This window comes from Mercenaria mercenaria, chromosome 4, assembly GCF_021730395.1.
Source record: "Mercenaria mercenaria strain notata chromosome 4, MADL_Memer_1, whole genome shotgun sequence".
In the NCBI taxonomy this organism is placed as follows: Eukaryota; Metazoa; Mollusca; class Bivalvia; order Venerida; family Veneridae; genus Mercenaria; species Mercenaria mercenaria.
In genome coordinates, this window is record NC_069364.1 from 3,025,752 (window position 1) to 3,041,902 (window position 16,151).

The 16,151-nt window shown below is 34.8% G+C and overlaps 1 protein-coding gene across 1 annotated transcript; it reads right to left on the bottom strand.

The window, feature by feature from the left end:
* Positions 1–6,525: 6,525 nt before the first annotated feature.
* On the bottom strand, positions 6,526–12,597 carry LOC123552612 (uncharacterized). Its single transcript, XM_053540015.1, has 5 exons — positions 12,502–12,597; positions 11,113–11,444; positions 8,612–9,295; positions 7,459–8,430; positions 6,526–6,551 (listed from the first exon to the last, which is right to left on the bottom strand). The coding sequence occupies exons 2-5, from the start codon at positions 11,426–11,428 to the stop codon at positions 6,526–6,528; spliced, it is 1,998 nt and encodes a 665-aa protein (XP_053395990.1). The 5' UTR covers positions 11,429–11,444; positions 12,502–12,597.
* Between the last annotated feature and the right edge of the window lie 3,554 nt (positions 12,598–16,151).

Consider the following 16,151-nt stretch of genomic DNA (forward strand, 5'->3'; position numbering starts at 1 on the left):
AAAGGTCATACCTTCTGGCGTATATTGCTCTGCACTGTGGTGCTCTTGTTCTAGTATGATAAATATAAAATTACAGATTTTTATTCGTATAAAATACTCGTATAATTTTGTTACCATTAGGTTCAACACATCTGATCAAATAAGTTTTGCTTTCTAAATTTGATTATTAAAGTCTATAATTTCTATTGAAGAATTTGACGGAAAACTTATTCCGTAACTCTTCTTGGAATGAAAGTAACTACACACATCTCCAGTTGATATAAGACGTTGTTTTGTTTGTTTTGTTTTTTTTTCTTTTTCTTTCTTTTTTTTCTCATGTGGGATCTTTTGAATTTTCTTACATTTACAGTATTAAAGTTTCTGTCTGTTTATCTCATTCGAAGAAACCAAGAGCTTCTTTTTCTCATTTTTTTTGTTTTACAAATGCAACTTATGTCTTACCATGTAATGAGATCCAAGCAACTAAAAAGGCAAACACACTAACTTTGCGGCATTCATTTCGCTATTTACATTTAACAATTTCTTTACTAACGTGTCTAAATCATGACCGAATCATGAAAGGATATCAAATTATGTTAACCTGACATCCACTTTTTGTAATAGTGGTAAACTTTAGTTGATACAGACCAGTATGATATCACCTACATTTGAGCGCGGTGAACATTTACAGTGAAATAAAAGTGCGCGTCTTCAGTAAAAATATTATATGAATGACAATTGTGAAATATTTACTAAGCTGTAGGACTAGGAGTACCAAAATCTGCAAAGGTAAATTTAAAATATATACTCAAGTACATTTTTTACCGTATCCCAGAGTTTGAGATATGCATATGCAACAGAAATGTTTTGTCAATTAATGAACTAGCTAAAAATTACATTAAAGAGCGGAACATCTTAATTGAACGGCTACAACGTCGAGATGTGATATTTCTTCAAGCATATCCTCGTAAATAGGAGTTCGAAATTGGTGCAATCTGTAAACCTTGCGCAATTATTTGTAACAGTTTTTATTTAGGGGAGGAGGCGGAGGTATGTCGTGATTAAGATCAAACAAATTATCCAAGCTACGGTCTTGTATTTTCTTCTGAAGTTTACTTGTCTACAAAAATATAGTTTACTAATATATGCGCAAACATTGGCACACTAGCCTCATACCCTCGCCTGATCTGTTTCATTGTTTTTTTTTTCGATCTTTAATCCTTTTTATTTTAATGCTTTGATTGCAAATGTTACTCAGCAATCAGCAGAGAAACCAAGTGTGCAACGCTACGCGCCTGGGAGTGACCTCTACATTACTGACTGGTATTTTCGGATGCTGCTGGAGAATATTGAAAACACTAATCGGAAATGCGCACACCAACCTAAGTCTGATACTGACATTTTCAAATGTTCAAAACAATATTACAGCAATATACTGTATCCAGTGAGAGACATATATGCAACATTTAAACAATTTTTACCGTGTCGTTTTTTTATAAATTTTGTATAATTCATGATATTTCTTCAAACACAAGTAAAGACACATTTCAAAGTGATGGCCACTGCCCAAAAACGTTTGCAGAGAAATCACTTTGCCATTAGTTTTTTCTCTCCAACATGAAAAAGTAAGGTCGATGATTGTGGGACTGTTTCAAATGTTGCTTACTTCATTCAAAGCTTAGCATGGGCAGGAGTAAAACCAGCCTACATTTCTTCCACAATATGTAATCTAAAGAGTAAAGGCACAATATATAGAACTTTTACCGCATGAAACACAATATCTTTAAAGATGTCTAACTCTAAACCTTCTGTTTCAGATTTAAATTTACTTTAAACAGCAAGAGATCACTTATCAAAAGAAAAAAAGGTTTATTGTAGGAATTGAATACTCTTCAAAAGGAGGTATTCTATTTCATGGATCATACCAAAATAGAGAATAACAGGCTACAGTCTTTTCATATCAAAGTTATCAAGTCGAGGTTGATATGGGAACCTCACCTTTCCGCCCATATCTGCTGAGCCTGATAACATTGATATCAAATGACAGTAGTTTGTTCTTCTATTTATCAAGAAACTCTTATAACCTGCCCAGAACAACATAATTATGTCCCCACCCCTTATTTTGTAAAAATTGTACATGTCCCGAGCACTGAAAATTTCACTTCCAGTTCCAGACTCAGCATGACCGTAGCGAGCGACTAAATTTTACCGAGACATTTGTTTGAGGTTTTTAGGCAAATCTGAATGATATATGCATAGTGCCGGCAGGGATAAGTGTGTGTGTGGGGAGGGGGGAGGGGGGTGGGGTTCTCATATAGGCGTAAGGTTGCCGTATTGAAATGCTCAACCAATTTCTCCCCACAATCAATGTTCCATCTTATGTTGCACACATGAAGTCTTTTAGACAAGCTCTTCTATCATCCAATGACAAGTATGTTACTAAAAAAGACTGGACATGCGATTAAATGAAATAGTAAAACACGCTACAGAAATTAGAGCCGAACACGTTGAAATGAAATTGTTTGCTATAACAAAAATACAATAAAACTTCATTAGTTGGAATAAAACATTCAAAGAGATATTGAGTAAAATCATTAAATCATTAATTAAATTTGATCTATTGATTACGATAGCACATGTTCATTATTCACGTCCGGATATGATGCTAACACAACTACTCCATGCTGAAGTTTATTATTCTTCAAAGTATGAAAAAAAATAAACCATAATGGGTATCTATCAATTGTTTTCATAAAAATGAAAAAGGTGTCATATTTTGAATATAATACCTCATGTCCACCCGGCACTATCAACTGTCTGTATGTGGCGTCATAACAACTTCGAACCACTGAAGCTCGCCATCCTTTCCAGTAAGTGAAAATAAACTTCAGCTGGGTTAATCAAAATCTCTTTTTTTTTAAAAAATAAAATATGCATCTTTCAAAAGATATATATAATGCCTGCATGTTAAAAGTTTTCACTTAAAGTTTTATATTAATGATTTTTTATAACAGTTGCATGTAAGACATTTCTGTAAAGACCGACGGAAAATCAAAGCCCTGAAAGGACTGATAGCCAGTGCTTTTTGAGTGATAATTCAGGGTTCGATTATAGGTTAGGTTAGCTTTGACATTCCTAGAATATGGCGCCAGTTTATGCTGTTAACCAATCAAAACACCGTCTCTCTATGCTGTTAACCAATCAAAGCACACGGAATTTGTTTATGAGTGTTACATTACGAGTAGAATTTTTGTTATGCGCGAGAGTGGGTTCATGTAGAAAAAGTGATTACGAATATTTCGAATGTGAATTTAAAGTTCATGATTATTCTAGATTCCGTTGTTGTTTATTTTTGTTGTAAAAACAGAGGTTCTCAGTTGCACACACACTCAAACAATTACAAGATTATAAAAAAATTAATGCGGAACTATTTTTTACGCGATCAGAGTATTTGTGTGATGCGGTCACAAAGAAATAGAAGGAAAACTCAAACGACTCGAGATTGAAACTTGGTAGTTGATTAAGAGCTATAGCCGGTTGCTAAAGCACTGACTTAAAACGGATTTATGACATTAAAATTCATGGCCCGTGACATTAATTTATTTCAAAAGAAAACGTGACTATTGTAATGAATGCTGATAAACCTTTTGTACCTGAGGATTCTGATTTTTAGTATTTTCTTTATTAATTTTAACGTGTAAATGTTCTGTTTATATTTATACATATAAAGCAGAAACAGCATACGTCTTATTGGATGTTCCATGTACTATAACAATACACTTATTATTGAAATGAATAATAAATAATGGACGATTTCTGAGTTTTAGAAGTAACTGCCAAATTTAGACGTACACATATATCTAACAACATTTTTAAGATACTAATTTCTTTATCGTCCCGTTCAAGTTTCACTTTAAATCACCTGAAATAACAGGGGAAAAACTTCAACTAAAAGCAAAATATTTTGTACGATGATAAGGTATGAAAACTTTTCTGGGAGAGTATGCAAACAATCCCATCACTACATTGCTCATGCTAGGCACGTAGTTTGACATGATGTAAGTATGGATTCCTAGTTATTTTTCAAATGGTTTAGCTGAAAGGTTGTGTGTAGGGAAGTTATGTACTCTTGTCTACACATAAAGACTATGATGGAAAGCAAGTGTTTAAAGTTTCAAAGCCATATATCAAACAGTCTAGACAAAATATGGAATGATACGCGAAATGCTACTAATTTCTATATCAAAATGGGCCATAGCTACGCCATTATCATTGTCCTTGTTATGTAGTCTTGGAATCTACATGGTGGTAAACAAGTAGTTAAAGTTTTAAAAGTTTAGGCACAATATGTACTGGTTCGAAAGAAAATTAACTGCTTTCCATGTCAAAAAGAGCCAAAATTCAGCCAGATATCTTTGCTATGATTACATACCCTTGACTACAGATAGAAATCATGACAATGAACAAATGTTCAACGTTTCAAAGACATACTTGTATTTCAGATAATTTTGAGAAAACATAGAGTTGTACAAATTTTGAACCAAGCTTCAAGTCCAAAAAGGCCATTATTTAGCCAAAATACTTGACAGAGTTATGTACTCTTACCTACAGATAGAAACTGTTATAACAAACAAGTGTTCAAAATTTCAAAGCCACATACCATAAAGTTTTGACAAAACATGGACTTGTACGAAAATTGAATCAATTTAAGTCCAAAGAGGACCATAATTCAGCCAAAATCCTTGACAGAGTTATGTACTCTTGCTTACAGGTAGAGACTATTACAGTAAACACGTGATAAAAGTTTCAAAGCCATATGCCATACACTTTGCACAAAATATGACGTGATACGAAAAATTTAACCAAGATTTGTAGGTTAAAAGGGGCCATTATTCAGTCAAATTCCTTGAGAAAGTTCTGTATTGGTGCCTTAAGGTTTAGGAGTATATCACCAAAACACAGAAATATTTTATAAACGAACAACATCGTTACCAATATTTTACCTGACCATTACATGTTCTGCCGTACTGTCCCGTACTGAAAATATTCTGAAAAAGTTGTCCCCCTTTGAAAATGAATGCCATTTGTAAAGAAATAAAAATAAACAAATACGAATTTCTTAAACCAATATCATATTATGTCACTCATATCAGTATTGAATCCATGCATATCACAAAGACCAATACATCTACATATGGTAGTGATCGTAGTTAATAATGAAATAGCTTTAAATTTACAAGTTTACATCTCTCTCCCCTTTTTATTATCACATCCACTTTTCAACAATCCTAAGTAGGTGTTAGGTTGACCAATAAAGGTTGTCATTGTAAATGCATTACTACTCCTTTTGCAGATACAGAGCAAGATCATGTAAATTTGCAAAGGCATGTTGCTGAACATTATTGTTATTGTTAAGTAGACATGCGGTTATAGTGTTATTTATTCAGATTTATCTACCAGTGTGAATGCATCATGTACTGAAGTATTTTTATTTTCTTAGTAGATTTCAAACAAACTTAGGCTACATACATCTGCATGATAATCATACTGTTTCTAAAATGAAATGCACATGAAGAATTCTCAATATCTTTGTATATTTGACAGTTGTGTTCTTGAATTTCTTTGGGCAAAAATTCTACAATTCAATCACAAGAAAGTTGTACTGCTGCATTACATGCTTCTAAAGGATATTCTTATAGATTTTAATCAACTAAAATAACATCAGTCTTTAAGTGTTGCTTGGCGGTCTTAAAACAACTCCCCGTGCCTGTACACTGTTTTATTTTATATAAAAAGTAATTTATAGAGATCTACTTGTACATTGTGTATAATTTTAAATTATCTGCTTAAAGCAGGATGAAAATTGCAGTCGCACTTTGTTCTTTATAGTATATTTCTCGATTCAAGTTATTTTACTTAATGAGAATTTCATAACATTATACAGCAAAACATAAAATAAAATGGAACTGTATGTCGTGTGCGTCTTTCTAACGTCACAGCACGTCTGAGGTCATGGTCGTTTACACGCGCTGAGATTAAAATTTGTTTCAAAATGCATATCTTAACGTAATTAAGCATAAAATAAAAAGAAAATTTGTTTGTTTTTCGTGAATATAGAATATCTCACCTCAAAGTAAGAAATCTTTCATATTTTACGCGCTCATGAAAATATTTGAAAGTTTCTCTCTTCTCAGTGAGATATATTCCATATTCACGAAAAACAAACAAATATCCTCTATATAGGTGTGTCCATAGGACATAGACCCCCCCCCCCCCCACCCCCACAACTCCCCAGCCACTTTACATGGTTTCATGGCTCCAGGTGAAACAGTTTTGAAGATGTTTATAGCACAAACTTTTAAGAAATTTATGTGATTCAGATTCAGAATTTATTGTACAAAAGGCCTCCGGACGGATCCAAACGGAAGGGGAAGAAGCATTTTATAGAAATATTCCGATGGCAAAATACAATACATATCTGTAGCCCTGACCAACCTATAAACCGAGCAAGTCTATTTTATAAGTACATCAACACCGCTGACCCATTTAAACGACCTGTAGTCGTTTATCCGCTATAGTATACATGTACATTCATAATATACAATGATAATACAAGATGGTTACACTCACAAAGTATTTATATTGGTGCATAATAATATATCACTGTTCTGTATAAAACTGTTTTCTATGCTGAAATGAATGAAACAAGTACATGGAAACATTTCTGATTAATGTTTCATTTTTACTGGCTAAAGGTTTATTAACCTTAGACATAGTGGGATGAAAATAGTATTTTTTACTAAGTGAAGAACCATAACTCTGGCCTATCTTAGAAGCCAAAGAGAACATCAAATGCACAAATTCACATGCTATAAAACAATCCTCTAATATTTTATGACTCAATGCCAAGTACATTATGAGATATATGGGACACAAACTTTTATTTTTTGACTATGTAAAGGGCCATAATTCTGAACCTTCAAAGTGAAATAAAATAAAACCTCAGGTGCTCAAATTCACATGCTGGATAGTATACCCACGTGGTTTCATGACTCTAGGTGAAATGTCATTTAAGATATATGCATCACAAACTTTTAAGCACTTTATGTGTTTTTTTTTCAGTATGTCAAGGACAATAACTCCAGTCTAGTTGAGTGATCCCTGGTGCCCAACTTCCCGTGCTGAATAACAATCCTTTATGGTTTTATTACTCTGGGTCAAATGCTTTTTGAGATATGAACGACATACGTTCGGACAGATGGACGGACGCCCCCATGATTTTGTATAAGGTGGTCATTCCATTTTTTGAAAACAAAAGAATGACCGCTAAAGGAATAAGGGTTAAATAGTTACGGAGTGAACGCAATGGATTTCTGTTGTCCTTGGCCACACCTCCTACCGCCTAAGGTATCAATGGTTACCTTGGACGGACATACGGACGGACAAGGGCAACTCTAAGTGCCCCCCCCCCCCCCTCACCCCTGCCAAAAAAATGGTGGGGTAGCATAAAAATGGCGCAACTATGAAATAGTCTATTTTCTGAAAATACTTCATGTAAAAACGTGTATACACGCCGGATAAAACAAACCTTTGTCTTTTTTTCCACTTTTGTTTCTCCGTCTGTTTCCATATGCTGTCTTACATCAGACTCTAAATTTGGCCTTTTCTGTTCGTCACTCAAAATTTTCCCGTTAGAGGTAGAAGTTTCATCTAGTTTATTCTCACAATTAGTTCTGTCCTTGGGCTCTTGCGATATCTTGGTAATTTCCGGTTGCTGAAAAAAACTGGGCTTAGAAGGATCAGGTGGGTTGATCACGCTGTATTTTTCTACTATATCACTGTATCTCTGATTGTTCACGTTTCTGTTTACAGGCCCAAATACAAAATCTGCATTTTCTGTTGAAAATTTACTCAAGTCGTCATTATGTCCTTTGATCAAAGATGATTCTTCCTCTTTTCCATCTGAGACTATTTCAGTACCAGCTTCCGTCGCTGCGTTGCAATTCTTTTTCAAACCTGCCTCTTTTTGTCTTCGGACTTGTGTGCTCAGACTGAATTTGTCGGCATGACTTCTGTTCTTTCGGTCTCTTTTCTTTATTGATTTAGCTTTACTGCTGCCTCGATTATCTTCATGTTTCCTTTTATGAGCGATGTTTTCTTTTGTTTTCTCATCACGGCCTGACTTATCGCATGAATAGTCCAGTGACTGGGCTTCAAGGGATTGTGTCTCTTGATCACATGTATCCAGCATTTGCTTTAGGTCCGAGTTATCTTCAGTTTGTGATAAATCTGTTTCATTACTGGCTGCACCATTGCTTTCTATGTTCGCGTTTTCATCTGTTTCTACGCCATTAATTGCAGGTGTTTCCACAGTGGTCTTCAGAATACTACGTCCTTCTCTTTCCTTGTCACCTTCTATAATTTGTTTTCCCAACACTGTTTTCTCTGACCCTGCAATTATAACATAACCGTCGTAAACCATACAGACAAATATATAGCATTTAATCTTGTAAAAATGATATACAAATTTGTAACCAGAGAGAAAAAATTAAATCAAGAACATAAATCTGGAATTATAAGTGACCCAATTTATTTCCCAGATTAATGCCAAATTCTGCTAAAATTTAAGTACCTTGCTCGTCATTAGTGTTCACATCCTCTTTTCCTTCATCTGTCATTGTAACAACATCCAATGTACCACAAGAACTCTGGACATTTTCTATGTTGTGTGAGTCGCCTTCCTCATCGGATTTGGCACTAGCATAAGAACAGGTAACATGGTCATCTTTCTGTTCATTTACGCGTTGAGAACTGTTTTCAACTGTCGCTGTCCAAGTATCATACATTGGATCAACAATCTGAGTATGAAAACTGGGGTTTTCGACACTGATTGAGTCACCTCCGCCATCAAATATGGCACTAGCATCAGAACAGACAGCACGTGCCTTATCTGAAGCTTCATCTTCTACACTTTTTCCATCCTGTGTAAACGTTGCGTCTTCATTGCTTTCATTTAACAGTACCGAGGAATAACCAAGTTGTGAATGGACATTTTCTACGCTTTCATCGCTAAATGCCGTTATGACATCATCGTTAGAACTGGAAACATGTGCATTCTCTGAAGTTATATTTCCAACACGTCTTTCATCCTGTTCATTTGCACTTGCCCCCTCGGTTGATACTTCAATTCCATTTGGATCTAACGGTAATGTATTGCTCTGAATAACATTCAAACTGGAAGTGTGTGATTTTTTCTCGATTGGTGAAACCGGCTTTTCATCACTCGCACTAGTATTTTTAGACTGTTTTTCCTTGCCTAAAATCGAAAAAGTGACAACAATCTTGATAATATTTAGTTCCCTTTTACATTTTGTTTGTACATACTTATTAAGATACATTTCAATTGCATATCAAGACTTTAAAAAGACAGCAAATGCCCAATAAGGCTGCTATTTTTCGTTAAAACATTGTACTTGATGGACGGGGCCGTCTAGTAAATTATATGAAAAAAATCACTTGCAAAGTAAAGTTTAGAAATATTTTTAGTGACCTAATGGAAAATTAGAGGATACTTTTCACTATTTTGAAACTGTACGATGAGTAAACTTGCGTCACGTCTGATCTTCTTGTTTGAAAACAAAAGACCTGGAACTTTTTATTATATAGCTATGTACGGTATAGCGTGGCATTGATGTTGAATATATAAATCGGACCATTTATCTAGATTTGAAAATGCATGGAATGAATGAATTGTTATAAAACTTAGAAGCTTTGGGCCTAGGTTTTGAGCATGACAAATTGTTCCATTACACGTAATATATGTGCTAAGTTATAACAGAAAAGGTAATGGTAAGTGTTTATTTATTATAATGTCACGCCCTTAGAAAGGGCCACCCATTTCGCGACTTATGAGGAACCTTTATCTTGTGCACATCTACCTCCCAAATCCTTTCATTTATTGGAAGGCGAATAGCATTCTTGTAAGCTAAAATCCCCCCAAAACACCGGGGCAGAAACAAGATCAATAATCAAACTAGTTAAATACACATCTTTGAAATGGCTTAACAATAATAACCGAAATATTTTCTTTCGCATGCAACTTTCAAGACTGTTCAACTACATAACCTTTTGAGTTATATGATTATGTACATGTGCTGATATTTTTCTAAAATGGCTTGAAATGCACCACTTATTTATTACCCCGAACTCTTACTAATTAATAGGGCCAGTAGTGTGTATTTTTCAACTAGATTTGCTAAGATTTTATTGCGTGAAATGGCTTTAAAAATCATCACTTTAATTAGAATGGCATAAAATGCACAATTTAGTTCTGTAGAATTTCATAACTTCTTGAGGAGGACCCCAAACATACCAGTATTAATTTTGTGCCTTGGCGTTTATAAGGTACTGGAACAGACACGATACAGACCATTTTTATTATCTTTAAGGCTTTCTTTTTTTCTGAAAATATTTGCAATGATTTTTCGAAAACGCTTTAATGAAAGTTGGCAAGCTTTCATAACAATATTTGTTTTTTGTTGTTTGTTTTTTGGGGGGGTTTTTTGGTAATCAATTTTGCTGCAAATTCAGTTCTTTAGGACAGACGTAGATAAGCTAACCTTACTTATGAACACTGGGCAAAATCAATAAGTGTTTTGTTAGGTTTTAGTCACATTTAAAATCAAATGTCATTATCTATATATTACAAGAGTTGTTGAAACCATATTCTTTGCACTTTAAAACATTTTTACTCTTATTTCATGTGCAATAGGGGTTCCAAAAGATGTTGATAATTCCACAAGTTCCTTAAACTATACATGATACCAGTAACTCTTTTTTTTCATCACTTTGCAAATGCCACAAACACCAGCTAAATTGGGGGCGGGGGGGGGGGGGGGGGTAAAAATAAACACAATATATTAATGGAGAATTTTGATGATATGTGGGATGGCAACTTTGCTTATTGAAAAATAAATGCAAAATAATTGTAAAATAGCCAAAAAAACAACAACCCTAAAACTTTCCAATGATTAGGAATTTCATATCTAAAACTGGGCAAAAACACTTTTTGGCTTTGGAATAACCTCCTTTTACAGGAGGTGTTTTCATCGGGGAAAAGTACTGATCTCTTACCATGCGAGTCTAGGCGTACAACAGAACCTCTTTTCAGTCCACATTCCTGGCAAAATGAGAAATCTGCATTAAGAATAGTTCCACACTCGTTGCATATTTCTTGCTGACTAGCAAACAAACTTTTATCGATTCGAGTCCCACATTTAGTACAAAACTTCTGCGACTGTTTCAGCTCTGATCCACACACCTTGCCGTCCAAAGTGCCGCTACATGTTATAAATATTTCTTCTTGGGCGAATGGCATCATTTTATTGCCACATGACTGGCAAAAATTACATTGGCCCTGCCAGCCACAACTTGTGTTTGAACACTTCATTTCAAATTTTTTCTACCTGAAAGGAAAATGAATTTTGATGTTCACTGGACAATGCCGACCCTGTTATTTGTTGACATCACGCCTCAATAACTTTAACATTTTAGCCAATTAAAAATAAAAGCTTCATACAAGTCAAAGTGACACCAAGTTATGACCTTTGAGACATCCAGAGTGACCTGACTTTTACGGTAGGAGCCTTTAACTTGCGCCCGACATTTTGTCATATTGAGGCAAACATTTATGCCCCTGCATGTCAAGGTTACGGCTTGGACAAGCTACAAAATGACCTTTGATCTTTAAGTGTGACATTGATTTTGAAAATGGGGGCCAGTGTTTTGTGAGCGACTCCTTCTCACAGAGGCAATCATGTATGCCGAACAAAATAAGATTGCTCCATGCAAGTAAAAGTTAAGGTCCGGATAAACTCTATAAGAACATATGACCCTTAAGTGTGTCCTTGACCTTTGAAAAAGTGAATTTGAAATGCAAACATTTATTTCGAATATAAAAATAAAATTGCTCCATTCATATCAATGATGCGGCCCGGAAAATACCTGACATGACGTTTGACCCCAAGTGTGACCTTGACATTTGAAATCTGGGATTTTCACACCCTGTCTGACGGAGGTTAACATTAAGATCAAATATGAATTAGAGTGCTCTATGTATGTCTACGGCATTGTCCAGACAAAATCTGACGGATGCATGAAAGCATGCACGAACATTCACTGAACGCCCATTTTGACGGCTATGTCGAGCTCACCGCAATCGGGCCCGACATAACTGTATTAGGAGTGGGCGAATATAGTTACGATAAGTCACAAAATGACTACAAATGTTCTGTATTAATAGGCTGTAAACATATAAATGGAAACAATTCAAGTATTGACTTGTATAAATGTAACTGAGAAACGTTATGATATACATGTCTTCCTCAAAGATAATCATTTGAACTAAATATTTTGGAAAAAAAAATCATGTGTATCAAAAGTTCAAGACAATAATATAAAAGAATATTATTACTTTAAATGTTTAAATTAATACATTTTATTAAAACATACAAAACACCTTACCGTTTTGCAGGTACGTAAAAAATCTCAAAACGAATAACTAGTATTGATTTTGCTTAACAGCGACCGAGGCCAATGCGGCTTTTAATTCAATGTCGTTTCATATCAGTGACCTAATTTTACTGCATGTTTTACGCATTTTCGGAAAATGTTAAAGACGATCACATGTTGTGCAAATAAATTAAAAATAGATATTGATCTTAAAAATCTTAAGACAATAGAAATATCAAAAGAAACATGGGCGTAGGAGCGTTTTAAAGTTTGAGGTTAGGGCAGATTCCCGAATGTTAGGGTGCAGGGAAGGGAGTGAAAATATATTTTAAACGCCTAAATCTGCCTTCTGGTTAAATTCTTGAGAAAGAAATCTCTCTTTTTACGAGTGTTTCGCGCCGACTTTACTTAAAACAAGGTTATTACTAGAAAGCATCTAAAATTATAAATTCAATATTATAGAGGTTTTATGAATGTAGATATGGTTATTTAAATTTGATGTGTCTGCTGTTGAGAAACTGACCGATTAACTTGGAGTAAGTAGTGTAATGTTTTCCGTCAGCAATGTGGGAGCTAGGCATACAGGAATCTGAATTTCAGGGGATTTTTAGACATAAAACCTGGTAGGAATGGTACCATGGATAATTTTGAATATTGAAAAAACTAAATGATAATTCTTGTGAGATTTTAGACCAAAATAATCAATATGGTCCTCTTAATATGAAATAAAATCAGATATCTGAATATTTACTCTTCAGAATATAGGTACGCCACAGGGTCTGAAAAATGTGTTCAGTCCTGGGTTCGAACGCGGGACCCCTCGCTTAAAGAACGAGTGCTCTACCGACTAAGCTGACTAGCTGCCTAACACATGTTCTCCATAATGTGGCCAAATCCTTATCGCGATAAGTACTACTGCCCCACTCATCCATTCCGAAACTAGTGGGGTTCCCCTCTGTCATGTCCTACGCCTATAACAAAGATGTTCAACTAAATTGCCGCACATATTAAACAGTTGTACTTAGTTGATACTACGGATGCGTTTCTATACGACATTTGTGAAGATTCTAGCCAAAATGTGTAGAATCCTCCCCATACTATCCAATATGATAGTTTTCATTTAGTAATATTAATACTTGTTTTTCTTATAATTTTCTTTTTTTCTGACTAGAAATGGTACGCACGTATTTACACCGCTTTTGATAAATTTCATCGGCAAAGAATCAAGTTTTATAACTTGACGTTACCCTATTATTTCTTGTATCAACTGCTTATTTGAGTTTAATATAATAGTATATAAAAATAAATGACGAATGTGTTTTGTGTAGATAATGAATAGATATCATATTAATACGAATGGAAGTACACATGTACTATATTTTCATTAGTTAAAAGACCGATACGAGTGCGTCTGTGTGTAGATAAAGGATATGTATCTTAATACGAAAGGAAGTACTTTAGTTTTATTAGAAGGACCGATACGAGTGCGTTTTCGGAAATATATAGGCGTCGGTGCAATCGAGGGTTTTTCCTACGAAGATATTAATCTCGGTCAAAGCAGAATATTAATCAAGGTCTTTGACCAAGATTAATATCTTCGAAGGAAAAGCCGAGATTTCACACAACGCCATGATATTCGCGATAATGCACGGGTGTCTGTCCTTTAACCCTTTTATCGCATGGGAACAATATTTCTTTTTGTCCAAGAGTATAAAAATTTTTCATAAACAAGAGTTCTCTACTGGTAGCCCTAAATGTGACCAAAAAAACTTGTGCCGATATACATGTCTTTACAAACGAAGCTAAAGTACATTGTACTGAAGCACATCCTCATCCTGAAAGCACATACCTTTTATGCGGTTAAAACACTCAAGTATTTAATTAAAACATAAACAAAGTTATAATAAACTTTCAAAGTGGAAGGAACATGTATCCTCTAAATATTGGAAATAAATACACCTAGAAAATTTGTACTCGAGCAATTATTCAGCGAATTCCTTTCATAACTTACCAGTACTTCTAAATATGCATAAATTTCATCTGAAGTCAAGAAAACCATGATTTACGGAGATACTGATTCAGAATACAGTGGACCGGACCGGTCATGGAATACATCTTAGACTTGCCCGATGACGAGTATCTAATGCTGGTGATACCGCATTTCGTCAAAGATAATTTGAATTGAAATTAATTTCATGATTTTTTTTTTTTTTTTTTTTTTTGGTTGGGTTTAACGTCGAACCGACACATTTTAGGTCTTATGGCGACTTTCCAGCTTTGATGGTGGAGGAAGACCCCAGGTGCTCCTGTGAGGATTAATGCAATTGGTTTGATTAATATTTGAAATGAATTTCAAGTGAAGTTAAACCACCAGAAAAAAATCTGATCTTATCTTGAAACATCAACTTAGCAGAGGATTTTAAGCACTGGGAGCAGAAATTTTACTACATGTACCTTCTAGTCACCAGTGAGAAGAGTGAGAAAGAAAAAAGTACAAGTAGCCGTATTATTGACATCCATTGAAGATGGCGGTTTGTATGTGTTTATTAATTTCACCTGGGACAATGCGGATGATAAGAAAGACAATGTGAAAGTGCTAGACAAATTTCGATCTTACTGTGAACCGAGAAAACAAAATCTCATTGAACGTTTCAAATTTCGTAATATTAGTCAGGATGACGGCGCAGATGACGAGTTTGTAACAGAACTTAGAACAACAAAGTAAAAAAAAATTTTTTTGGTGATCAGAAAAACAACATGATCAGGGATAAGATAATTTTCGGGATTAAAGACGAACGTTTTAGAGAAAGTTTATTATGCGACTCGGTAATATCGGATTTGCAGAGAGTGATTGCTTTGTGTCGAGCAGCAGAGTGTAGCAGAAACCAAATTAAAGAAATAAAAAACGAAAACGAACGGCACCGCCATAAACACACCGACTCGGCCAACAAAATACAAACCACCTAATATGTAAAAAGACAAATCATTGGTTGACAGTACAAAATGCGGCAAGAAGCACCACTACAAAAGTTGTCTAGCTTACAGCAAAAGGTGTAACGCGTACCAGAAATTCAATCATTTTGCCAAAATGTGTAAATCCAGATCAAGGAAAGACGTACATGAGACTGATTTGACGTCAGAATCCGACTTTGAACTTGCTGATGAACTAAAACTTTAATCTGTAGAAAAAGGTTTGTTTGCACACATCAATGCAGACAATTTGACAACCAAGTTTAAATTAGACAATGGCGCCGAAGCCAATATCATTCCGTTTCACCAGTATAGGAAAACGAAAAATGTACATGTAAAACTTTATTTTGTTTTTGTCCTAAACAGTCGAGTCCGGGCTTGGACAAAAAAAACCCTACCTGACGCTCGGGTTTTCACTCCACACTTGCCTTTGGGGTAAGAAAAAAGCCGTCTTACACAGGCATACATGCAATCTTGATCCTTAAAGTTTACATTAATTTTTAACTTTGATAAGATCGTTTTTGTGTATGTGACACAGTGACATTATGTGGTGACATATTAGAAGTACAGGGGGATATATTATTTTGCAAGTACATCTGTAACTAGTTGTATTTTCTATGAATAACATGAATCATATACGCTATATGTATTAAGACCAATCCACGTGGAGCATCGGAAACAACAGTTTAAGA

Coding starts and splice junctions, on each gene's coding strand:
- LOC123552612 (XM_053540015.1), bottom strand. CDS start 11,428: ATGAAGTGTTCAAACACAAGTTGTGGCTGGCAGGGCCAATGTAATTTT. Junction 8,431..8,611: donor GAACACTAATGACGAGCAAG/GTACTTAAATTT, acceptor TTATAATTGCAG/GGTCAGAGAAAACAGTGTTG. Junction 6,552..7,458: donor CCACCATTTTTTTGGCAGGG/GTGAGGGGGGGG, acceptor TGTATACTATAG/CGGATAAACGACTACAGGTC.